The 25,274-nt window shown below is 42.9% G+C and overlaps 2 protein-coding genes across 2 annotated transcripts; both read right to left on the reverse strand.

Annotated features, from left to right (window-relative positions):
• Positions 1-12,704: 12,704 nt before the first annotated feature.
• Positions 12,705-15,766, reverse strand: LOC125533658 (very-long-chain 3-oxoacyl-CoA reductase 1). The gene is made up of 3 exons (XM_048697034.2): positions 15,122-15,766; positions 13,931-14,000; positions 12,705-13,442 (listed from the first exon to the last, which is right to left on the reverse strand). The coding sequence occupies exons 1-3, from the start codon at positions 15,748-15,750 to the stop codon at positions 13,185-13,187; spliced, it is 957 nt and encodes a 318-aa protein (XP_048552991.1). The 5' UTR covers positions 15,751-15,766; the 3' UTR covers positions 12,705-13,184.
• A 659-nt stretch (positions 15,767-16,425) lies between these two features.
• LOC125538762 (Galactose oxidase/kelch repeat superfamily protein) lies at positions 16,426-24,853 on the reverse strand. Its single transcript, XM_048702055.2, has 20 exons — positions 24,575-24,853; positions 24,257-24,343; positions 23,648-23,716; positions 23,259-23,391; positions 23,120-23,166; positions 22,489-22,575; positions 22,109-22,170; positions 21,885-21,927; positions 21,692-21,772; positions 21,148-21,264; positions 20,847-20,952; positions 20,566-20,629; positions 19,876-19,918; positions 19,301-19,522; positions 19,044-19,205; positions 18,796-18,912; positions 17,344-17,496; positions 17,066-17,152; positions 16,922-16,990; positions 16,426-16,815 (listed from the first exon to the last, which is right to left on the reverse strand). Exons 1-20 carry the CDS (start codon positions 24,704-24,706, stop codon positions 16,711-16,713), a joined length of 1,986 nt encoding a protein of 661 aa, XP_048558012.2. The 5' UTR covers positions 24,707-24,853; the 3' UTR covers positions 16,426-16,710.
• Positions 24,854-25,274: the final 421 nt, after the last annotated feature.

Below are 25,274 nucleotides of genomic sequence, written 5' to 3' on the forward strand. Positions count from 1 at the left end.
GTCATACTTTGGTTCGGCGGTATTGTTGGACGAGACGACCCGGACCAACCTTACGCGTACGCTTACGCGAGACCGGTTCCCCCGACGTGCTTTGCACACAGGTGGCTTGCGGGCGACTGTCTCTCCAACTTTAGTTGAACCGAGTGTGGCTACGCCCGGTCTTTGCGAAGGTTAAAACGGAGTCTATTTGACAAACTATCGTTGTGGTTTTGATGCGTAGGTGAGATTGGTTCTTGCTTAAGCCCGTAGCAGCCACGTAAAATATGCAACAACAAAGTAGAGGACGTCTAACTTGTTTTTGCAGGGCATGTTGTGATGTGATATGGTCAAGACATGATGCTAAATTTTATTGTATGAGATGATCATGTTTTGTAACCAAGTTATCGGCAACTGGCAGGAGCCATTTGGTTGTCGCTTTATTGTATGCAATGCAATCGCGATGTAATGCTTTACTTTATCACTAAGCGGTAGCGATAGTCGTGGAAGCATAAGATTGGCGAGACGACAACGATGCTACGATGGAGATCAAGGTGTCGCGCCGGTGACGATGGTGATCATGACGGTGCTTCGGAGATGGAGATCACAAGCACAAGATGATGATGGCCATATCATATCACTTATATTGATTGCATGTGATGTTTATCTTTTTATGCATCTTATCTTGCTTTGATTGACGGTAGCATTATAAGATGATCTCTCACTAAATTATCAAGAAGTGTTCTCCCTGAGTATGCACTGTTGCCAAAGTTCATCGTGCCCAGACACCACGTGATGATCGGGTGTGATAAGCTCTACGTCCATCTACAACGGGTGCAAGCCAGTTTTGCACACGCAGAATACTCAGGTTAAACTTGACGAGCCTAGCATATGCAGATATGGCCTCGGAACACGGAGACCGAAAGGTCGAGCGTGAATCATATAGTAGATATGATCAACATAACGATGTTCACCATTGAAAACTACTCCATCTCACGTGATGATCGGTTATGGTTTAGTTGATTTGGATCATGTAATCACTTAGAGGATTAGAGGGATGTCTATCTAAGTAGGAGTTCTTAAGTAATTTGATTAATTGAACTTAAACTTATCATGAACTTAGTACCTGATAGTATCTTGCTTATTTATGTTGATTGTAGATAGATGGCTCGTGCTATTGTTCCGTTGAATTTTAATGCGTTCCTTGAGAAAGCAAAGTTGAAAGATGATGGTAGCAATTACACGGACTGGGTCCGTAACTTAAGGATTATCCTCATTGCTGCTCAGAAGAATTACGTCCTAGAAGCACCGCTGGGTGCCAGGCCTGCTGCTGGAGCAACACCAGATGTTATGAACGTCTGGCAGAGCAAAGCTGATGACTACTCGATAGTTCAGTGTGCCATGCTTTACGGCTTAGAATCGGGACTTCAACGACATTTTGAACGTCATGGAGCATATGAGATGTTCCAGGAGTTGAAGTTAATATTTCAAGCAAATGCCCGAATTGAGAGATATGAAGTCTCCAATAAGTTCTATAGCTGCAAGATGAAGGAGAACAGTTCTGTCAGTGAGCATATACTCAAAATGTCTGGGTATAATAATCACTTGATTCAGATGGGAGTTAATCTTCCAGATGATTGCGTCATTGACAGAATTCTCCAATCACTGCCACCAAGCTACAAGAGCTTCGTGATGAACTATAATATGCAAGGGATGAACAAGACTATTCCCGAGCTCTTCGCAATGCTGAAAGCTGCGGAGGTAGAAATCAAAAAGGAGCATCAAGTGTTGATGGTTAACAAGACCACTAGTTTCAAGAAAAAGGGCAAAGGGAAGAAGAAGGGGAACTTCAAGAAGAACGGCAAGCAAGTTGCTGCTCAGGAGAAGAAGCCCAAGTCTGGACCTAAGCCTGAAACTGAGTGCTTCTACTGCAAGCAGACTGGTCACTGGAAGTGGAACTGCCCCAAGTATTTGGCGGATAAGAAGGATGGAAAGGTGAACAAAGGTATATGTGATATACATGTTATTGATGTGTACCTTACTAGAGCTCGCAGTAGCACCTGGGTATTTGATACTGGTTCTATTGCTAATATTTGCAACTCGAAACAGGGACTACGGATTAAGCGAACACTGGCGAAGGACGAGGTGACGATGCGCGTGGGAAACGGTTCCAAAGTCGATGTGATCGCGGTCGGCACGCTACCTCTACATCTACCTTCGGAATTAATATTAGACCTAAATAATTGTTATTTTGTGCCAGCGTTAAGCATGAACATTATATCTGGATCTTGTTTGATGCGAGACGGTTATTCATTTAAATCAGAGAATAATGGTTGTTCTATTTATATGAGTAATATCTTTTATGGTCATGCACCTTTGAAGAGTGGTCTATTTTTGATGAATCTCGATAGTAGTAATACACATATTCATAATGTTGAAGCCAAAAGATGCAGAGTTGATAATGATGGTGCAACTTATTTGTGGCACTGCCGTTTAGGTCATATCGGTATAAAGCGCATGAAGAAACTCCATACTGATGGGCTTTTGGAACCACTTGATTATGAATCACTTGGTACTTGCGAACCGTGCCTCATGGGCAAGATGACTAAAACACCGTTCTCCGGTACTATGGAGAGAGCAACAGATTTATTGGAAATCATACATACCGATGTATGTGGTCCAATGAATATTGAGGCTCGTGGCGGATATCGTTATTTTCTCACTTTCACAGATGATTTAAGAAGATATGGGTATATCTACTTAATGAAACATAAGTCTGAAACATTTGAAAAGTTCAAAGAATTTCAGAGTGAAGTTGAAAATCATCGTAACAAGAAAATAAAGTTTCTACGATCTGATCGTGGAGGAGAATATTTGAGTTACGAGTTTGGTGTACATTTGAAAAATTGTGGAATAGTTTCGCAACTCACGCCACCCGGAACACCACAGCGTAATGGTGTGTCCGAACGTCGTAATCATACTTTACTAGATATGGTGCGATCTATGATGTCTCTTACTGATTTACCGCTATCGTTTTGGGGTTATGCTTTAGAGACGGCCGCATTCACGTTAAATAGGGCACCATCAAAATCCGTTGAGACGACGCCTTATGAACTATGGTTTGGCAAGAAACCAAAGTTGTCGTTTCTTAAAGTTTGGGGCTGCGATGCTTATGTGAAAAAGCTTCAACCTGATAAGCTCGAACCCAAATCGGAAAAATGTGTCTTCATAGGATACCCAAAGGAGACTGTTGGGTACACCTTCTATCACAGATCCGAAGACAAGACATTCGTTGCTAAGAATGGATCATTTCTAGAGAAGGAGTTTCTCTCGAAAGAAGTGAGTGGGAGGAAAGTAGAACTTGACGAGGTAACTGTACCTGCTCCCTTATTGGAAAATAGTACATCACAGAAAACTGTTTCTGCGACACCTATACCAATTAGTGAGGAAGCTAATGATGATGATCATGAAACTTCAGGACAAGATACTACTGAACCTCGTAGATCAACCAGAGTGAGATCCGCACCAGAGTGGTACGGTAATCCAGTTCTGGAAATCATGCTACTAGATCATGATGAACCTACGAACTATGAAGAAGCGATGGTGAGCCTAGATTCCGCAAAGTGGCTTGAAGCCATGAAATCTGAGATGGGATCCATGTATGAGAACAAAGTATGGACTTTGGTTGACTTGCCCGATGATCGGCAAGCAATTGAGAATAAATGGATCTTCAAGAAGAAGACTGACGCTGACGGTAATGTTACTGTCTATAAAGCTTGACTTGTCGCAAAAGGTTTTCGACAAGTTCAAGGGGTTGACTACGATGAGACCTTCTCACCCGTAGCGATGCTTAAGTCTGTCAGAATCATGTTAGCAATCGCCGCTTTTTATGATTATGAAATTTGGCAGATGGATGTCAAAACTGCATTCCTGAATGGATTTCTGGAAGAAGAGTTGTATATGATGCAACCGGAAGGTTTTGTCGATCCAAAGGGAGCTAACAAAGTGTGCAGGCTCCAGCGATCCATTTATGGACTGGTGCAAGCCTCTCGGAGTTGGAATAAACGCTTTGATAGTGTGATCAAAGCATTTGGTTTTATACAGACTTTTGGTGAAGCCTGTATTTACAAGAAAGTGAGTGGGAGCTCTGTAGCATTTCTGATATTATATGTGGATGAAATATTGCTGATTGGAAATGATATAGAATTTCTGGATAGCATAAAGGGATACTTGAATAAAAGTTTTTCGATGAAAGACCTCGGTGAAGCTGCTTACATATTAGGCATAAAGATCTATAGAGATAGATCAAGACGCTTAATTGGACTTTCACAAAGCACATACCTTGACAAGATTTTGAAGAAGTTCAAAATGGATCAAGCAAAGAAAGGGTTCTTGCCTGTGTTACAAGGTGTGAAGTTGAGTCAGACTCAATGCCCGACCACTGCAGAAGATAGAGAGAAAATGAAAGGTGTTCCCTATGCTTCAGCCATAGGCTCTATCATGTATGCAATGCTGTGTACCAGACCTGATGTGTGCCTTGCTATAAGTTTAGCAGGGAGGTACCAAAGTAATCCAGGAGTGGATCACTGCACAGCGGTCAAGAACATCCTGAAATACCTGAAAAGGACTAAGGATATGTTTCTCGTATATGAAGGTGACAAAGAGCTCACCGTAAGAGGTTACATTGATGCAAGCTTTGACACTGATCCGGACGATTCTAAATCGCAAACCGGATACGTGTTTACTTTAAACGGTGGAGCTGTCAGTTGGTGCAGTTCTAAACAAAGCGTCGTAGCGGGATCTACATGTGAAGCGGAGTACATAGCTGCTTCGGAAGCAGCGAACGAAGGAGTCTGGATGAAGGAGTTCATATCCGATCTAGGTGTCATGCCTAGTGCATCGGGTCCAATGAAAATCTTTTGTGACAATACTGGTGCAATTGCCTTGGCAAAGGAATCCAGATTTCACAAGAGGACCAAACACATCAAGAGACGCTTCAATTCCATCCGGGATCTAGTCCATATGGGAGACATAGAGATATGCAAGATACATACGAATCTGAATGTTGCAGATCCATTGACTAAGCCTCTTCCACGAGCAAAACATGATCAGCACCAAGGCTCCATGGGTGTTAGAATCATTACTGTGTAATCTAGATTATTGACTCTAGTGCAAGTGGGAGACTGAAGGAAATATGCCCTAGAGGCAATAATAAAGTTATTATTTATTTCCTTATATCATGATAAATGTTTATTATTCATGCTAGAATTGTATTAACTGGAAACATAATACATGTGTGAATACATAGACAAACAGAGTGTCACTAGTATGCCTCTACTTGACTAGCTCATTAATCAAAGATGGTTATGTTTCCTAACCATGAACAAAGAGTTGTTATTTGATTAACGAGGTCACATCATTAGTTGAATGATCTGATTAACATGACCCATTCCATTAGCTTAGCACCCGATCGTTTAGTATGTTGCTATTGCTTTCTTCATGACTTATACATGTTCCTATGACTATGAGATTATGCAACTCCCGTTTACCGGAGGAACACTTTGGGTGCTACCAAACGTCACAACGTAACTGGGTGATTATAAAGGAGTACTACAGGTGTCTCCAAAGGTAAATGTTGGGTTGGCGTATTTTGAGATTAGGATTTGTCACTCCGATTGTCGGAGAGGTATCTCTGGGCCCTCTCGGTAATGCACATCACTTAAGCCTTGCAAGCATTGCAACTAATGAGTTAGTTGCGGGATGATGTATTACGGAACGAGTAAAGAGACTTGTCGGTAACGAGATTGAACTAGGTATTGGATACCGACGATCAAATCTCGGGGAAGTAACATACCGATGGCAAAGGGAACAACGTATGTTGTTATGCGGTCTGACCGATAAAGATCTTCGTAGAATATGTAGGAGCCAATATGGGCATCCAGGTCCCGCTATTGGTTATTGACCGGAGATGTGTCTCGGTCATGTCTACATTGTTCTCGAACCGTAGGGTCCGCACGCTTAACGTTACGATGACAGTTATTATGAGTTTATGCATTTTGATGTATCGAAGATTGTTCGGAGTCCCGGATGTGATCACAGACATGACGAGGAGTCTCGAAATGGTCGAGACATAAAGATTGATATATTGGAAGCCTATGTTTGGACATCGGAAATGTTCCGGGTGAAATCGGGATTTTACCAGAGTACCGGGAGGTTACCGGAACCCCCCGGGAGCCATATGGGCCTTATCGGGCTTTAGTGGAAAGGTGAAAGGGGCTGCCCATGGTGGGCTGCGCGCCTCCCCCCCTCCCCTAGTCCTATTAGGACTAGGAGAGGTGGCCGGCCACCTCTCTCTCTCTTTCCCCCTTGGGAATCCTAGTTGGAATAGGATTGGGGGGGAGTCCTACTCCCGGTAGGAGTAGGACTCCTCCTGCGCCTCCATAGGGCTGGCCGCACCCCTCCCCCTTGGCTCCTTTATATACGGAGGCAGGGGGCACCTCTAGACACACAAGTTGATCATTGAGATCGTTCCTTAGCCGTGTGCGGTGCCCCCTGCCACCATATTCCACCTCGATCATATCGTTGTAGTGCTTAGGCGAAGCCCTGCGTCGGTAGTACATCAAGATCGTCACCACGCCGTCGTGCTGACGGAACTCCTCCTCGAAGCTTTGCTGGATCGGAGCCCGGGGATCGTCATCGAGCTGTACGTGTGCTAAGAACTCGGAGGTGCCGGAGTAACGGTGCTTGGATCGGTCGGATCGGGAAGAAGACGTACGACTACTTCCTCTACGTTGTGTCAACGCTTCCGTTGCGATCTACAAGGGTACGTAGATCAGACTCTCCCTCTCGTTGCTATACATCACCATGATCTTGCGTGTGCGTAAGAATTTTTTTGAAATTACTACGTTTCCCAACACGAAAGACCAAGGGGGTCTTGGTATTGAGAATCTTGAAGTTAAGAACAGATGCCTTCTTAGTAAATGGCTGTGGAAGCTCTCATCCGGGACTGATGCCATGTGGGCGCAGATCCTTCGCAGCAAGTACCTCCAGACAAATACATTGTCCCAGGTCACAGTCAGGCCGACTGACTCGCCTTTCTGGAAAGGACTAATGAAAGTCAAACAATCTATGTTTAATAGGACAAAGTTTGTTATTGGAAACGGTGCTAGTACACGTTTCTGGGAAGATACTTGGCTCGGCGACACACCCTTGGCCATTCAATATTCGTCTTTATATCGTATTGTTCAACGACGTGAGGTGTTCGTTACAACAGTATTTCAATCTATTCCCCTTAATATTCAGCTTAGACGGTCGCTAGCGGGCAATCGTTGGAAAGAATGGCTTCGTCTAGTTAGGAGACTGATGGAGGTTCAGCTTTCTCAACAACCCGATAAATTACGCTGGAAGCTGACTAGGTCTGGAGTATTCACAGTTAAATCAATGTATATTGATGTTATTAATTCGAACTCCATTCCAACGTCCAAGAGTGTATGGGATGTCAAAATTCCTTTGAAAATAAAAGTGTTTATGTGATTTGTCCATAAACAAGTTATTTTAACAAAGGACAACTTGATGAAGCGTAATTGGACAGGACCTACTAGGTGTAGTTTCTGTGATCGGGATGAGACGATCAAACACCTCTTTATTGATTGCCCGCTGGCCAAAGTCCTTTGGCAGACGGTCCACATTGCGTTTAATATTAACCCACCGAATACTGTCAATGCGATTTTTGGGACATGGCTTAATGGGATTGAGCCTGACTTAGCGAGACACATTCGGGTTGGAGTTTGTGCTTTGCTGTGGACTATCTGGAAGTGCAGAAATGATTTGGTTTTTAACAGAACATCACGTTTTCATTTTTTGCAGATTATTTTCCGAGCCACGGCAGTGATCCGTTCGTGGTCGCTACTCACTCCGATGAAGGCCAGGGAGCATTTGGTTACTGCATCTATCCGCTGGGAGATAGTAGCTCGGAATATCTTCAACTGGTTTGGATGGCAGTCATGTAATAGGATAGGCAATTAGTTTACCTATCTATATTTAGCCAGCTGGTTGTGGCGTTTTTTTCCTAGCTAGTTTGTGTCTTTAGCCTTTTTGGCTCTGTGTGAGCTGTCTTTTCTTTTTTCAGTTGGAGACTTTGAAATCTTGTTGGCACGTTTGTATTTGGTTAATAAGATGACCGTATGCATCACTCTGATGCAGAGGCCGGGGAGCCCTCCCTTTTTGAAGAAAAAAAGTTTGAATGCATTACATGAAATTTGTGGACGATAATACTTTTCATCACGAGAAGATGAAGGACAAAGAGTGTTGGACTTATCAAAGGAAATGACAATGTGCAATCTGAACAAAATACTGGAACCCTTGGAGAGGAATGATGAATGCATCCAGAGATTTCTATTGTGAATAATGTAGGCTATGAGAGCTAGGTGGCCGAGTTTGAGGCTTGGGGGATCATGGCTTGGCGCAAAGTCACTCAAAATTACCACTGTCAAGGAAACGCCATGTGTATACCTGCGCGCTCACACAACCGATAATATTTTTGTAAATAGATGCCGCTCCAGAGAAACCACCGTGAACAATTTAAAAAAAAGACTACCATAAAAATCGTTTGTTCCAACAATCCATACAAGTGGTAATCGATAGCACATTATGCAAGTCTCTTAACATGAGCATACTCGTGGTAGGTTCTAGTATGGTCTATCGAGGTGTGACGGGCTAGTTCTTAGAATGGGCATGCAATGCATGCAGGCTGTGCGGGCGTTGAAAGTTGACGAAGCTCAAGTAGTGGTCAAAATCTCACGGATGGCCAGCATAATACTTGATTATCCGAAAATTGACATCTGAGCTGCTTTGTGCCACAGCATGCTCTTTGCATGTTGAGATTCTTGTGTCGGAACGAAGCTTGTGTTTACATTTGTTCGGACTAGACGTGGCACTCCTTTTCTTTTTCTTGGCAATAAGGTCATTTTCAGTACAAACCCTCAAATAGCCTGCAAACGTCCGGACCAAACTATTTGGACGTACTTTGTAAACCTAATGAAAATTTGCGGAAATCCGAACATCCATCTACCTAATCAAAAGCCACCATGTATCTCTCTTCTCTCCGTTCGGATAACGGTAGGCCGGTGCTATTAGCTTTGGCGGAAGGTGATTAGCACATGTTTGAAACTTGGCGGAAGGAGGCTAGCATGCCATTGGTTTTGGCGGAAGGAAGCTTCCAGGTTGGGTTACCTAGCAAACGTTCGCCAGGAACATATGACATTTCGAACGTTTACTAGCATCCTTTTTTTCTCGGTAATGTTACCTAGCAAACGTTTGCCAGGAACACATGACATTTCGAACGATTTTGACGATATTTTCAGTTGTATGTGGGTGACCGTTTCTTCAGAGCGATATGACATTTTCTGGGATGATAGCCATGAAAAGTGTTCGAAATGCCGCCCATTCCTGGCGAATGTTAGCCAGATACGAGGTTCCAACTAGTTTGGCAGAAGGATACAACTAGCATTCCATTAGGTTGAGACTTTTCCCGGTGAAAGAACATGCGGTGCCCCCATATTTGGTTTTGATAATTGATGACAATCTCTACGGACTAATGGTTGCCTTGAGTTATATTTGAAGGTTTTGTCCATAGGCTTTTCTTGGAGTACATGTGTTGGTTTCAAGGACAGTTTGTGTCGACCAAGGTGCTATTCAAGGAATTACCTAAAGATTGGTCTTGTGAGAGGTTGATCAAGACTAAGTCAAAGAGTGAATCAAGTTGTTCAACCTACAAAGCGTAGAAGATGTACCGAGAGGGATCAAGTGATCCCATGGTACGATAAGCATTGTCAATTACGCTTTGTGTACTAACCCATGGTCTTCGTGAGGGTTCTTTGTGGGGTTAGGTTGCGGTGTGCAAGTTCAAGTGGAGCATCACGAAGAGATCAAATGCTTGAAGCTTGCCGTCCTTTATGGTGACAATGGACTTGTGAATATGTGCGGAAGAGTGGCTCACCCATAGTGGAGTATGGGGGAGCAATCAACTAGTCTTCATCGAGCCAACACAATCAAGAAAGGTGGTCCAACTTGAGGAAGTCAAGATCGTCATCATCTAGCTCAAGTGAACTATGTGCAAGACAAAGGTTTACCCTTGATAGGTTTTCTATTTTACCGGTCTCATAATGGTGGTTGGGAGACCGGGTTATAGGATCGATTGACGTACTATCAAGGGGGGCTCTCAATGAGTAGCTTGATTGTATCGTTCGTAGGGAGCTCAAACCATTGCATCCTTGCATCATCTTTATTGGTTCTTGTTTGGTTCTTCTTTTTGTGAGTTTTGGAGCTTATGGTCATCTTGTTGACAAGCTCGAGTTCATCAAAAACGGAGTTCACATGCATCTTCTATGATGTTTTCGATGTTGGAGGTTTTGTCGGTTCTTCTCGGTTGGAGATTTCACTCCTCTATTTGTTAGGCATACCTCCCCTGGCTCTTCTTACCATAACCAGTCGTTGTTTTGATGCTACTCGTCGTCTTGTTTCCAACAAGTTTGAGTTTGCTCAATTCGGAGCTCATATGCAGAAGTTATGGCAGTTCTGGTTTTCCGTGGAGTATTCTTGTTTTCGTGGAAGTGGCATAAGGATGGTGCCAGCGGTAGTACCGTTGGGCCGGAGCGGCAGTACCGCTTATCGCCACAAACGGTAGTATCGTTGTCCCACAGCGGTAGCACCGCCCATGGCCATAAGTGGTAGTACGGCTCCGGTTCCGCGCTGGTACCGCCTCGACTTGAGACGTGGTTTTCTCGTGTCGGGTTCAACGGCAGTAGGAGCGGCAGTAGGAGCGATAGTACCGCTCATGTGTGGTAGTACCGCGGCTACCACCGCCCCTAGTGCCGCTCAATGGCCCTCCTCCCTGTTCCTTCTCCCTGTGCTCGTGGCTGGCGCTGTGCGCTGAGCCAAGCGGTAGTACAGCTGAGCCCAACGGTAGTACCGCTGGCTCCAACGGTAGTGCCGCTCATACGGCTCCGCCTCGCACTCTGTTTCGCTCCGCTCTCCGTGTTCTACGCCTGGGCGGTAGCACCGCTCCCCTGAGCGGTAGTACCGCTCGTGCGCGGACTGAGCACATAACGGTTGGATTTGGGAGCTCCTATAAAAGGGGGTCTTCTTCCCCATTCAACCTTATCCTTTTAGCTCGTGTTCTTTCCTCATTGTTGACCTTCTTCGAGCTTGCTAACTCTCAATCCCTTCATGGATTCTTGCTAGTTTTTGAGGGAAAAGAGAGAGGAGATCTAGATCCACATTTCCATCATTCACTTTCTCCTCTTTGTGAGGGGAACCCCTTGGATTTAGATCTTGGAGTTCTTGGTGTTCTCCTTCTTGTTCTTCCTCTCATTTTCCTCCCTAGCATTAGTTGCTTCGGTGGGATTTGAGAGAGAAGGACTTGGGCACTCCGTGCGCCCTTGCCATTGCATTTGGTGCATCGGTTTGAGTTTTTCACGGTGATACGTGAAAGTTACAAGTTGAGAAGCTTATTACTCTTGGGTGCTTGGTACCCTTGAGCTTGTTCCTCTTGTGTGCTTGGGCGCCCTAAACGGTTGGTGGTGTTCGGAGCTCAATCATTGTGGTGTAAAGCTCCGAGCAAGCGTCGGGGTCTCCAATTAGGTTGTGGAGATCGCCCCGAGCAATTTGACGGGTACCGGTGACCGCCCCCAAGGGTTGCCATTTGTACGGGTTCGGTGACCGCCCTCAAGGGTCCCTTAGTGGAATCACGGCATGTTGCATTGTGCGAGGGTGTGAGGAGATTACGGTGGCCCTAGTGGCTTCTGGGGAGCATTGTGCCTACACACCGCTCCAAACGGAGATTAGCATACGCAAGGGTGTGAACTTCGGGATACATTGTCGTCTCTGCGTGTCTCGGTTATCTTTTACCCGAACCTTTTTACTTATGCACTTTACTTTGTGATAGCCATATTGTTTCTTGTCATATATCTTGCTATCACATAGTTGCTTATCTTGCTTAGCTTAAGTTGTTGGTGCACATAGGTGAGCCTAGTTGTTGTAGGTTTTGTGCTTCACAAATTAACCGCTAGGTTTATTCCGCATTTGTTCAAGCCTAAATCGTAATTATTTTAAAGTGCCTATTCACCCCCCTCCCCCCCCCCCCTCTAGGCGACATCCACGATCTTTCACCCGGCACTCCCCTTCCTTCCCTCACGTTCCCCCGCTCGGGTTGACTAAATGGCAGCCTTGCGCTGCTTCCTGGCCTTTGCACGACGACGGTTTTAGTGTTTGGCGGTGCGGACACGCTCGGGATCGTGCAAACCCTAGCTTGGTGATGGCGGGTGCCGTGTCTGCGTCTACGACATGGGAGGACAAGGAACTTGAGGACCTGATGAATGAACTAGGCATCATTGAGGAAGACATAGATGAGCTGGTGTACTTCATCTGTTCCGTAATGTAGTGCCTATAGATTTTTTTAGAAGAGTCAAACATTGCAAAATTTGACTAATTTTATAGAGAAAACTATTTGTATGTACAATATCAAATATATAACACATGAAACTACATCTTATAATGAATATGTTGATATATGTTTGGCATTTTATATGTAAATGTTTTTCTCCACAAACTTGATCAAAGTTTGTGAGATATGACTTTATAAAAAATCTATATCCACTACATTATGGAATGGAGAGAGTACGAGGACATTATGCCAGAACAAACCATGGAGGCACGTTAGCTTGCGATCGACAAGGTCCACACCAGCCGTGAGTATGGGGATTTCTGGTTTTCCAAGGATGTGAGGAATCGCACGGGATCTTGCACCAGCTGTCAATTTCTGATCACCCAGTAATAACCTTTACACCATGCATGCAATTTTCTTGCCTTGGAGATTAGGATAAAGTCATGGAAGGAGGCCCCTGGACTTTTCGAGGGCAGCCAGTGTTGTTAGCTCCCTATGATGGCCTTTACAAAGCTGTCTATGATTGATCTTAACACATTCAACATATGAATTCAGTTTCATGATCTTCGAATGATTTTGGCCCGTTGGTGAGACATGGATAAATATCACAAATTAAGTCTTAATACAGATAAAACTGTTTGGAAGGGGAAGGGAGGCTGCATTCAGTCGTTCGTCGTGTTACAATTGGTCATGAAGACTGTAGAATTAACACATTCATCTGAGTCCATCTTTACGACCGTACGTGCCCTTTCTTCCACCGCGCGTGTCACACCGCTTTCTTCCTGGCCTCCTTGGCACGGCCCATTTTGCGGATACCGAGGGACATGCCGAGGACGTACCCATCGACGAGGGGCTCGGGCACCACGGAGAAGAGGAACCACAGGAGGGCGTGCGGCCAGTAGGGCGCGCACCGAGGCTCGTACCCAATGTAGCGCACGGCGGCGCGGGCGTACGTCTCCGGCGACGGGGCGAACAGGGACGCCTGCCTGATCGAGGCCATCTTGGTCGCCACGTACATAGGTACCTGCCCAAATAAGAGAGATTCATTCAGTTTGACGAATGAGGTGACACTGATAAGTGCATAACTCCTGATTATTACTGCCTTGGACCAAACAGTAGGATTTGCGGCGAACTGACACTAATTGAGTGCTCCTACTGTTTCTACACGTCATGATTCCGGTTTCTTGTTATTTATTTATTTATTTTAGTTGATTTCGGTTTCTAGTTGAACTAACTCGCGCCCATGCACCAGTACCTGTCTACTGTACGATCCAGTACAGGTCTACAACCATGTGAACTAGCTCGTGCCACAATGAGAAAATCCATGCGTTCGTTGGGAGGGCCAGTAAAGACTTTTAACTGGTGGGGTGGTAGATCATAAAAATACCAAAATACTACTGTATCATTTGTATTTCTCTAAACATACAGGAACATCACTATGCCTGACATGCAAAATAACGGAGATAACTGAAATGCAACAGCCCTCTACAAGAGTGATTAACTAGCTAGTACCTGGCATTGCACATCGATGCCTTTGTTCTTGTACTCCACATATAGGCTTCGGGAGAATTGATCAGCATACCTGAGAAATTGGAAACACATTAGTTTCATTGCCGGTTCTCAGAAATAGTTGAGTTCCTATCACTGTGCCTGGCGAGTGGTATGTAACTTCTTCCGAGCACGCACGCGCACATACTTCTTGTGAGTTTGTATTTAGTTACAATCTATAGTCAACTTTCTTTTTTGTGGAGAGATCTATAGTCAACTTTTTGAAACAAATAAATGCATGTTGTATAATCTAGAGAAACCAGTGATCTGCAAACAAAAAATGTAGAGAAATGAAATATCATCTTTGTACCTATCCTAGTGTGTGCAATTTGTACCTTTACAGTTGCAAATGATGTAATCATTTTGGTATCACTGTGAAGAAATGAAAGACGGTGTGTTACCCATATGGCAAGGGTCTGCAGATTTAAGCAAGATCAAATTGCCATATTTCCTTTAAAATAAATTTGTTGTATAAATCGAGGGTATATATAGTTCACTCATCACTGCCCTCATTGGCATCGAAGTGCCAATGAATACTCAATTTCAGAATTTATCCATCTTTCTTACCCCTGAGGTGTGCTTTTTTTAGAACGAAAACAATAAATATGAGGAAATTCTGTATGTGTTTACATTATGCTTACAGAAAAGTTTGGAGATAAAATTGGTGGGATAGAATTTTTAGTTCTAAGAGAATTTGTGCAATTATTTCCAATATATGTTACGTGGCCTCTGTGTCTAACCGTGGACTTGACATGTCAGGAGGGAGAAAAGTGGTTAATGGAACAAAATATGGAAAAAGATATATTGATATCGGTTAACACTCAGCTTACTTGTATGTGACACACTATCGTAGTACTGAACACATGTCAAGCAAATCAGATGAAACATGAAATATGCTATTGATTCAAATGAAATGTCGGTTCCTACTTACGTGTGATGTGATTTATGTTGATAACAAAAGAAGAAAATAAAACTAGAACGGGTGAACGACATCCTCCTCCTAACGGACTTTGTAATAAAAAAAATTGCGAATCACTTCGTAATGAAGGTTAAAATGCACTATTTTTAAATTTCTGCATTCATATTTAACACCTATAGCAAGAATGAAACTAACTTCAAAAGTGGTTCAAGAGGAGAGGGCCGAGCAGTACTCACGCCTTGGTGGCGGCGTAGACGGTGTAGAGCGGGGTGGACGGCATGATGGAGGCGGCGCCGGACCCGATGTTCACCACGGCGCCGCGCTTGCGCTCCACCATGCCAGGGAGCACGGCGTGCGTCATCCGGGTGACGGCCTCCACGTTGAGGCGTATGAGGTTCCTCCTGAGCTCCTCGTCCACCTCGTGGAAGTAGCGCGCGTACGGGTAGCCGTGACCCGCGTTGTTGACGAGCACGCCGACGTCGAGCCCCCGGATGGACTCCGCCAGCGCGGCCACGCTGGCGGCGAGCCCGTCGGCGGCGAAGTCGATGACGAAGGTGCGCACCTCGGCGCCGGGGAACCTAGCGCTGACCTCCTTGGAGACCGCGGCGAGCTTGTCGGGGCTGCGGCCGACGAGGACGAGGCCGAGCCCGGCGGCGGCGAGCTCGAAGGCCAGCGCGCGGCCGATGCCGTCCGTGGCGCCCGTGACGACGGCCCATGCGCCGTAGCGGCGGCGCAGCGGCTTGGCGGGGCGGAGGAACGCCGCGTAGAGCCACAGCGCAAGGCGCGTCGCGGCGCGCGACGCGACGAGGAGGCCCACCGCCGCGAGCGCCTGCGCCCACGCCGGCTGCGCGCTTGCCCCGGCCATGCGATGGGAAGGAAGTGAGCGCGGCCGCTACACGGCGAGACTGTTGGGCAGTGGGGAGGTGTGTAGCTCAAGCTGGGCGATGGTGCGGTCGACGGCCATGCATATATAGCCCTGGGGAGAGGATGATGGTTGGCTGCTTGCTGTGGAGTTTCGTGGGGTCGAACGCTGTTAACTAATTAATTAACTGATTTTTTTTGTAAGCCGTTAACATAATATTGGAATCCTCGGAAAGGATGACGGAATACATGCAGGGATTTCAAAGGCAAAATCCCATTCCCAGCTGCAGAAGTGATCATCAGCACATTGTCGGATACATGCAGATGCAGGGACATCATGTCATGCTCCCCAGTTTTTTTTTCTTTTTTGCCATAATATTTCTAGGAAAATTTTATACTGTATTATTAAACGTTTGTTCCAACAATCCCTACGAGTGGTAACCAGTAGCACATTATCCATGTATCTAAGCAATCTCACATGCAATGCATGCAGGTTGTGTTGGCGTTGAAAGTTGACGAGGCTGAAGAGTAAATTGGGTAGTCAAAATCTCACGGATGGCAGGCGTAGTAGTTGAAGTTGATCGTGCCACACGAAAGACGCGGCATGCTCTTTGCGTGCTGACGCTCTTGTTGTCGGAACGAAACACATGCGTCTCCCCCCACCAACCAACCAAACCAGTACATAACCACCAAGCTATTACGAAAACATGTGCAGAGAATAATACAATGAAGGATATGCTTAACACAGCATGCATAGCATATATGGTGAATGCACCTTCCTCCGATACATATGAGAAGTAAACAAAAATGTACTAGACACATTACAAAACTCTTCAAGGGTCTCACTCTTCGGATCGCATAAAAAGTCGTGAGATCTACACTATAGGTCCAAACACCGGAAGAATTTGTACTTTAATTTTGGCGAGCTCTGGAGCAAAGCTAAGCCCCGTTTCTAGAACCAAAGCTATCTTCCCGCGCTCTTCTGCTTGCCTTTCTTCGGGTCTTTCTTGGAACTAGTCGACGCACTGGCCTCTTCCTCCGCCTTTTGTTCAGCCTCCAGCACGGCCAGCTGAAAATGCACACAGAATGAGTTGACATATAAATTCATAAAACAAGATTGATCAGATATATTGGAATCCCTTCAGGCAAACTACTCTAGCATGAATAGAAAATACCTCATCAAGTATGGGTTTCAGTTCCTTGAACCGAGTTTCGGCAAGATCAAAACCATCCTTGCGGAGCTCCTGGCATCAGGCACGCAAAGATTAAATACAACATACAGCCTAGAATAGAATACTCGATAAGCAACGAAGGGCAACCTTTCCAGTGTGTTGAGTGTGCTCGTAGGCAGCCATTTGCCAGTACATATTTGTTCTCTTGTAGAAATCTCTCAGTGACTCTCCTGGCTAAAAAAACAAAAAGATGGGAATAAATAAATAATGATTTGGTTTTCAGTCTGCTGCAGGTAACAAGCAGCTGGCCAAAAATTGCTCCATGATAAACATCCGAAGGATGACTTCAGACACCACACCCATAGCCAGGAACAGATCCACAAATAATAGAAGGAATAAATAATGCTAATCAATTGCAACATTACCGTTGGTGTCCTTTGAGAATCAGAAAGACCGAGGATGACCCTGATCTGTTCTATCCGGGCACGTTTCTCTTTTCTGCGCAATTTCTTACGTTCACCCTTCAGTAGAGCCACAGCACCGGACACAGCTACATTCTTCTCAGCTTCTTCATCGGACTACGCAGGAGGAATATAAATTAATAACCAAACAATATGAGTAAAAACACTGATCACAAAGGAAAAGAAAGATAAACATCAGCATAAATCTCAGAAACTGAGAAACACCACCATGGGACTAACCATGCATACCTACTTTTATAACCTCCAAATAGGGAGTAGGGCATTTTGAAGGACGAGCTCCATGGAGCTCTTTTAAAAAAAAGATCTTCAAAAGATCATATTCTTAAGTTCCAAAAAAAATCTGGAAAAAATCATACACGTTCATATGGATGTGTTTTACATGTGTAAAGTCTGACGATGAAATACATCATGGTGAGAACAATACAAAAAAGACAAATTCATGCAATTTTTTAATAGTCAACAGTGCATGTACTGTTCACCATTTTCAAAATCAGAACTGTCTTTTTTGTGTAGCTCTCACAATAACGTGTATCATCTTCAAATTTTACACACATGTAGTATACATCCATATGAACGTGTGATTTTTTTAGAATTTTTCGAAACTTCAAAATTTTCAAAGTAAAGAGCTCCATGGAGCTCGTCCTCCATTTAGCATTTTTGTCAAATAGGTTAATTCATCACAAAAAACAGACTCTGGCGTTATCAGTGACTTACACTTTCTTGTCATTGTTGTACCAACCAAAAGTTACAACAGTAAATAATCACAGAGAACTTGCAGCTCAAGTTGACAGCTCAGGCAAGCATGCCAAACTGCCAGAGGCATTTTGGGTAAGCCTGAGTGCAATAGTCAATACAAAATGAGCATTTTACCAACAGCCCAACTTTACTATAGCGTTCATGAATGACAACATATACCAACAAACTAAGACTGGGGCCTCTGTAGTTCCAAATATTTCTGCCACAAAATACTGTAATGTTGGATTTATGAAAAAATTCTCGCCTATGACGCTCTTAAAACATTGATTACTATCCCTCAAGTGGAAAGTGTTGGTGGAACGGTTTCTCACCGGCTCGTCTATCATGCAGAATTTTAGCCTAACGCATATACTAACGTGTATTCTTGAAACAAAACAGGCTGGACATTAGCAGCTCGTCTGGTTTCTGGCAACAATTGTTGAAAACATCAAACTAAAATATTTTACTTGTTTTAACAAAAAAAAAAGCCTTACAGGAAGTATATAGAACTGGCTAGAATCAGATTAATCAGTCACAGCCCACGTCAAACTTAGCGAGATTTTAAGAAGTACGAGTATGACTGTAAGCAGGGGAAACCAAGTGGGTAATACTGTTCTCCTGAACATGTGCACAATATGAACCTTAAATCCAACTGCATACCTCCTCCTCATCTTCATCTGTCTGCATAGCATCATCTGCACTATCATCTTCATCGTCCTCATCCTCATCCTCCTCATCGTCATCATCGGACATTTCTAACCATTCGGATTCAGATGACTGCACAAAAACAGAAAGCAAAGGTGAGTTCTGATATTTTTTGGGGAATAATTAGGAAACAACTAGCAGATAACTTGTTGGGTACTCCAATAAAAATGAACTATATAAGGGAAAGACAATCTTCGACTGACCGGTATGATACACTTCCACTCATCTAGTTTGCTAAGGTTAAGTGAATACAGATCATCAAGAGTAATTTCTCTATCTTTCACTTCCATCATTCCTCCATATAAGTATAGTGTATCTTTCCCTACAGCCATTGATGCATTGATACGACCAATGGGCTTAATTGCCTGTTATTACCAAAAAATAAGTGAGCAACGGAAGTGTCATTAGGATGTATAAACATCAAAGATGGTCTACGAAAATTGTCCAGCATGGATATAACCTCTGGGGTTGCTTCTTGTTCTGTTGAATCAGACATGACATCAGAGTTTTGGCTTGAGCCAACTTTATTTAAGGTTAGACTCTTGGTCAAGTGATTAGAAACTCCACCAACTTCAGATTGAACATCAGTAGCTTCTTCAGAGCAGTCCATGGTATCATCATCCTCATTACCAATATTACTTTCTGAATCATTTGCTGTTTCCTTTCTTTTGATATCCTTTGTCTGTGCATGGTAAACCACTGTCAGCATAGTGTTATAATAATAACTAAATAAGCATTCAAGACAGCTAAATTTGCCATTTGCTAGGCAGAGATACAAACATCACTACACATTTAAGTTCAAAATTTTACCCCATACCACAAAATTAGCTGTCTATCTCACAATTAATAAAAGACATTTCAGCAGATTAATTGGTACAGTAGCTTTGTGCCTGATTTCTTAAAAAATAAGCTCCTGCTTGTGCAAGGGTCCGGGGAAGGGTCCAACCACTTTGGTACGCAGCCTGATTTCTTACAGATTATCAATTATAAACAGGACATGGATGATCACGTGATCACATTAATTTGAGGAATCACCTTATTTTTAGCAGGCTTGTCTTTCCTGAGCTCTAAAGGATACCTGAGACATCCAAGGAAAGCAATATATTCAACACAGAAACAGAATGCAAAAACTACAAGAAAGAACAAACTTTCACATCTAGGCTATATAATTTCCAGAATAGTTAAGCTATCTAGAATCTAGATAACCACAAGAAGATTAAAGGGAAAGTTCAATCCAAGACATGATAGTTTATTGCTTCAATTCAATGATACTAAAAGTTGGCCAGAGCAAAACATATGGTATGCCTGACTGTGGAATGTTGCTAACACTAACATATTTTGTTGCAGCAGCTACAGTAATTTGCCGGACCAAGCTGACACATCCGTTTTTCTTTTAAATACCCACAGTAGCTCAAATTAATTACTGACAAACAAGCAGGATTATGAATAACTTAATCTGAATTTATTCCACCAAGTGACTGTTGTTGCGGTCATTCTTCTTAAAGAATGCCACCAACCTTAATGACAGACAAATTTAAGCAGGGTCGTGACTAATTCAATTTGAATTTATTACAGAGTAACTGGTGTCACGGTCGTTCTTCTTAAAGAATGTTACCAAGGTGCTAGTGCCTGTCTGGCTGAGTTTTTTGCAGCTAATTTTATTTCCATTAAATATAAATAAAATAAATATTAAATTTGCACAAATGGTGCTAAAATAAAGCATACCAACGGTGATTATCCAACTGGAATCCATACAGCTCGTTCATGAACATGCTCATAAGGACATCAGCTACAAATAGAAATAAGGGAGTGAAATTAGCAGAGGTTTCACAGCAATTGAAATACCCCTTAGAGTTTGAAGACTTGAAGCAGCTCTTTGGTTCGTAAAAAAGAATAATCATCTTAATCACCAAAAAGATGAAACATAGCGCACATGATATTTCAAATATAAAATAGAAGAACCTAAGTAGGAAAGCATAGTAAAAGCAAAGTTTGGTTCAACTTACCTTCAACTTCCATATCTACTACACCGCCAAAAAGGACAGCCCTTTTCTTGTGAACACACATTGAAAACCCAGCTCTGGGGCCAGGTGGCATCCCAGTCTTCTTAACCTATCAAGGGTTCAAGTGGGAAACAAGTAAACATTGCAAGACATTCAGCAGGGATATGCAGGTCTGGAGTAAAAACTTTAAACATTGGCAAGATAAATCCTTGGACTTAAGTACATGGCCCTAGAGCTCAGAAATCCTTGGACTTAAGTACAGAACTCAGTAGATACCAAATTAAAGAGAAATGCAAGATTTGACCTTATTCCACTCCCAAGTACGAGGATCAAGAGACCACATATCTGCATGAACTGTTCCTTTTTCTGATGCATTTTTGTCAGAAGAAACTTCTTTAAAATATCCACCATACATATATATCTACAGAAAAACAACCATTAATAAACTTACATAGCTACATATTAAATAATAAAGGACTCGGCATAACAGGTCACCTATTGTCAGGTATCATTATGCCACACTTATTGAATGGTTATTGACACAAAAAATTAAAGGTTGCCAGAACTGATTAAACAGAGCAAAAAATTGATATTTGTTGATCAAACACGTGCAAAACATCAATCTATCACCATGTCATCATCATGAAGAATTATATTTCTTTCTTATGACGCCTTGTTACGGCAAAAACATCAGTTGCCACATAAAAAAATATCAATCATAACAAGAGCACTCCCAATAGCAAAATATGCGATACATTAATAACTGAAAAATTGTGATGGAGTTACGTTAAACAGCATTTATGAAGTATCAGCATACTAACTATCGAGGTTAAAAAACAGAGGCTTGCCTGATCTTGGTAAACAACAAGCTGAAAGCCACTTCTTGGACTTGGCCACAAGCAACCAGGACGAGGCTTAATTTCCTCCCACTAAAACACCAACATTATCAGTAAGAATATTGAATTACATGGCTTTACCTGTTACTAATATATACTTTATGTTTCCAGCAGTACTGACGGAAAAACAACATGGTGTACTCACCTTGAAATTATCCAGATCAAAAACATGCAGATCATTGTAGTACCTGCAGAAGATATGATTATCAATTGAATCCATATCATATTAAGTCCTTGACAGTTCATAACATACTCTACGCCATGAGTTCTTTTTGTGTAACTAGGACATAACTCCTAATACTTCTATAAAAATATCATACATTATTAAATATTACTAAAATAACTTCACCACAAGCTAAACGTACTAACCTCACTTCCCTAAGAGTGTCATAGAAGCCACCAAATAGCACAATCTTGTGCTTGTAAAGGACCTGTGGAAAGAAACACATACCAGTTTACAAATGACTAAAGGAAGAAAAAAGAAAGGGATCAAATTTATATCATCGGCCAATTATATTAATTTACATATTTATTCAGATCACTCCATAGATAGCCTGATTCAATATCTCTTGTATTTAGGCACTAGGTTGTGCAAATATGGTTATTCAACAGAACTACCTAACATGATTGCATCACAACCACATGTTTCCTACAACTATGCTGCTAGCCTGGTGCTTATAATGCAGAAAAGATTAAGGAAAACAGGACCGTAATAGTTAACAAGTGGTTTCAACATAGAAGACACTAACCATTCTGTGTCCTGAACGTGCACTTGGACATCCCTTGGCAAGAATTTGTTCCCATTGATTTGTTTTGAGATCCAGTGTCCAGAAGTCCTGCAGTAGAAAACAAGCCACAGGATAAGAGATGTACCATATTTATGACGGCTAAACTTAAGATACATATTACAGACAGATAACCCCTGATGTTAAATCAGATAGAAAGAAGCAAATCAGGAACAAAATAAATTGTACTCCCTCTGTAAAGAAATATAAGAGCGTTTAGATAACTAAAATAGTGATCTAAACGCTCTATATTTCTTTACGGAGGGAGTATCATCTATCATGTGTACACATCCAAATAAAAGACAGGCAGACCATGGTAAAGAGCCTTCTATTCCTTGATTTATAAATGGCAACAAACTCCCAGGATTAATCTCTACAAATGACATTTCAACATATACTTTCATAGATATATCCCATATAGGATTAGCATCTCTCTTGGTTCAATTTTTTTTAAAACAAGCCAAATGTAATTTTTGTCTTCGGAGGCCGAAGCTGTCAGGACAGCTTATCATCACGGATATGTGAAATGCTTAATGCCAAGAAAAAATCCCCAGGCAGTTATGAGAAAATTTAGACTAAATACTTAGTCTTCTACCTTGTAATGATGAAAACGTTCTTGGTTTGGTGAAGTGAATTCCCCACCTGAAACATCAATAAAAAGAAAATTAAATCCAGTTGACTGAAATAGCACCTTTACTCATAGAATGTCCTCATGTGTGTAGAAGTTTTATTACCAAACATGTATATGTTATTCTTCCATGCAACTGTCTGGTGAGCACTTCGTGGAGGTGGACTGTTAGGACTAGATACCAACTTCCACTCATTTTTCTCTACATCGTAACGATAAAGATCACCATAAACAAAGGTCTGCAGAAACATATAGACAATATTCAGCACTACTGAAATTATTTGCCTTCAAGAGGGAACTTATTAAAATTATCAAGGAAAAACATTAAGCAACCATTGCATTACTACGAAAGCGCAATGACAGGAGATAAAATTTATAGAATATACAGGAATACCCATAAATGAAAGAGCATGGCGAAATTGATGCAATATATTTATCATATTATTCATGTCACATGGGGCAAAATGTCCAGATTACAGAAGATATGTTCTCCACCTTGCTACCATTGTAGAACTCTCCACCATACAGAATTAGTTCTGTATCTTTCGATGGGTTTATGGTAAGCTGCATATGAGAAAGAATAATGTCAAAATTGGCAATTAAATCTCCATAAAATCTACTTGCTCGGCTGAAAAGTCATATACGTATCTTCTGTGTAGCATTGGTAATAATATAAGTAACACACAGATTAATTATTACTCCCTCCGTCCCATAATATAAGAACGTTTTTTAAGCTATGTTAGCTTGAAAAATGTTCTTATATTATGGGACAGAGGGAGTATATTTTAACAAAAAAAAACATGTCGAAAGCACTCCACAAAATGAAGAACTTTTATTTGGACATAGCTCAATCGTATAATGATAATCATTTGTTAAATAATTTCACTGAAAATTATCATTGCCTCATAGAGATTTTGCAGACCTTTTGCTCATATACAATGAGACTGAGTAATCTAACTTCTAAGCACCTAATTGAACACGACCATCACAAGATTCACAAGCATAGAAATTAATGTTACACGGTTCTTTTCAGCATATGGAATTATGGATAGACAAGATTCTTTCAGTAACTGTCATTATTTTTGAGTCTCTGCAAAGCCTCACCGAGCCATTGGACCGGGGAGATGGCGCAGGGACATTCTCCTCCACATGAACCTCCTTCTTCTTCGCTTCCTCCTTCTGTATGTTCTTCTGCAGTAAAGTAAAGCCCAACAGGGGGAAATAAGCAAAAGGGGATGAAGTACAGCAACGCGTATACTAAAGAAACGTTCCATAATTTCGATTAAAAAAGACTTCATTAGCAGATGCAGAGCAGCAGCTGAACAGAACGCAACAAGCAGCGGCAGCAGCAGAGTGAAGCACTGGAAAGCGAGCTCATCGAAGTAAACGAAGAGGTGAGGTGGAGAGGAAGAGGATACTGACGAGGATGGCGTCGATGTCGTCCTCCTCGCCGACCTTGCCGGCCTCGCGGCGGGCGCGCTTCTCCTCTCCCTTGGCCGTCTTACGCTCCGTCTTCTCCTTCCCCTTCCCCGGCTTCTTCTGCTTCTTCCCCATCTCTCCGGCTACTTCACTTCGCGGCGGAGGCGGGGCTAAGACCTCACTTCTCTGGCGCGGGGGCGGCGGCGGCGGCGGCGAGAGCTAAAACCTCACGGGGAGAAGGGGAGATGGGGGAGTGGAGCCGGCGCTCAAACTGGGCCTTTCTGGGCTAACTGCCTGTTTTTCGAGATTTTGGGCCCAGCAAGTCAGCACCGAAACGGAGGTCTTTGATGGGATTTGTGACCCAGCCACCCTCGAGGCTTCGGCAGTTCGGGAAGTAATGGCACTTGCAGAAGATCTCCATATACATGCACTACACGTTGCCACAGACTGCAAAAGCGTGGTGGAAGATATCAAGCAAAAAAACAGTCCGAACTATGGGGCTATTATCCACGAGATAGTTGATTATTCTAGTAGTTTTCTTTCATGTAATTTTGTGCATGAGTTTAGGAGCTCGAACGTCGAGGCTCACAATCTAGCGAAGCATGTTTTGAGAATAGGGATCGGCCACCATGTTTGGTTGGGCAACCCTGGTGACCTTCAGTTCGTCCCTGTAAACATTGTGACGGTTTGAATAAAAAGCTTC

Source organism: Triticum urartu, chromosome 2A, assembly GCF_056163025.1.
Source record: "Triticum urartu cultivar PI428250 chromosome 2A, HENAU_Tu73, whole genome shotgun sequence".
In the NCBI taxonomy this organism is placed as follows: Eukaryota; Viridiplantae; Streptophyta; class Magnoliopsida; order Poales; family Poaceae; genus Triticum; species Triticum urartu.

Coding starts and splice junctions, on each gene's coding strand:
- LOC125533658 (XM_048697034.2), bottom strand. CDS start 15,750: ATGGCCGGGGCAAGCGCGCAGCCGGCGTGGGCGCAGGCGCTCGCGGCG. Junction 14,001..15,121: donor GTCTACGCCGCCACCAAGGC/GTGAGTACTGCT, acceptor CCAATTTCTCAG/GTATGCTGATCAATTCTCCC. Junction 13,443..13,930: donor GCATCGATGTGCAATGCCAG/GTACTAGCTAGT, acceptor TTATTTGGGCAG/GTACCTATGTACGTGGCGAC.
- LOC125538762 (XM_048702055.2), bottom strand. CDS start 24,706: ATGGGGAAGAAGCAGAAGAAGCCGGGGAAGGGGAAGGAGAAGACGGAG. Junction 23,717..24,256: donor CTCCCCGGTCCAATGGCTCG/GTGAGGCTTTGC, acceptor TCTCATATGCAG/CTTACCATAAACCCATCGAA. Junction 23,392..23,647: donor AGTTCTACAATGGTAGCAAG/GTGGAGAACATA, acceptor ATGTTTCTGCAG/ACCTTTGTTTATGGTGATCT.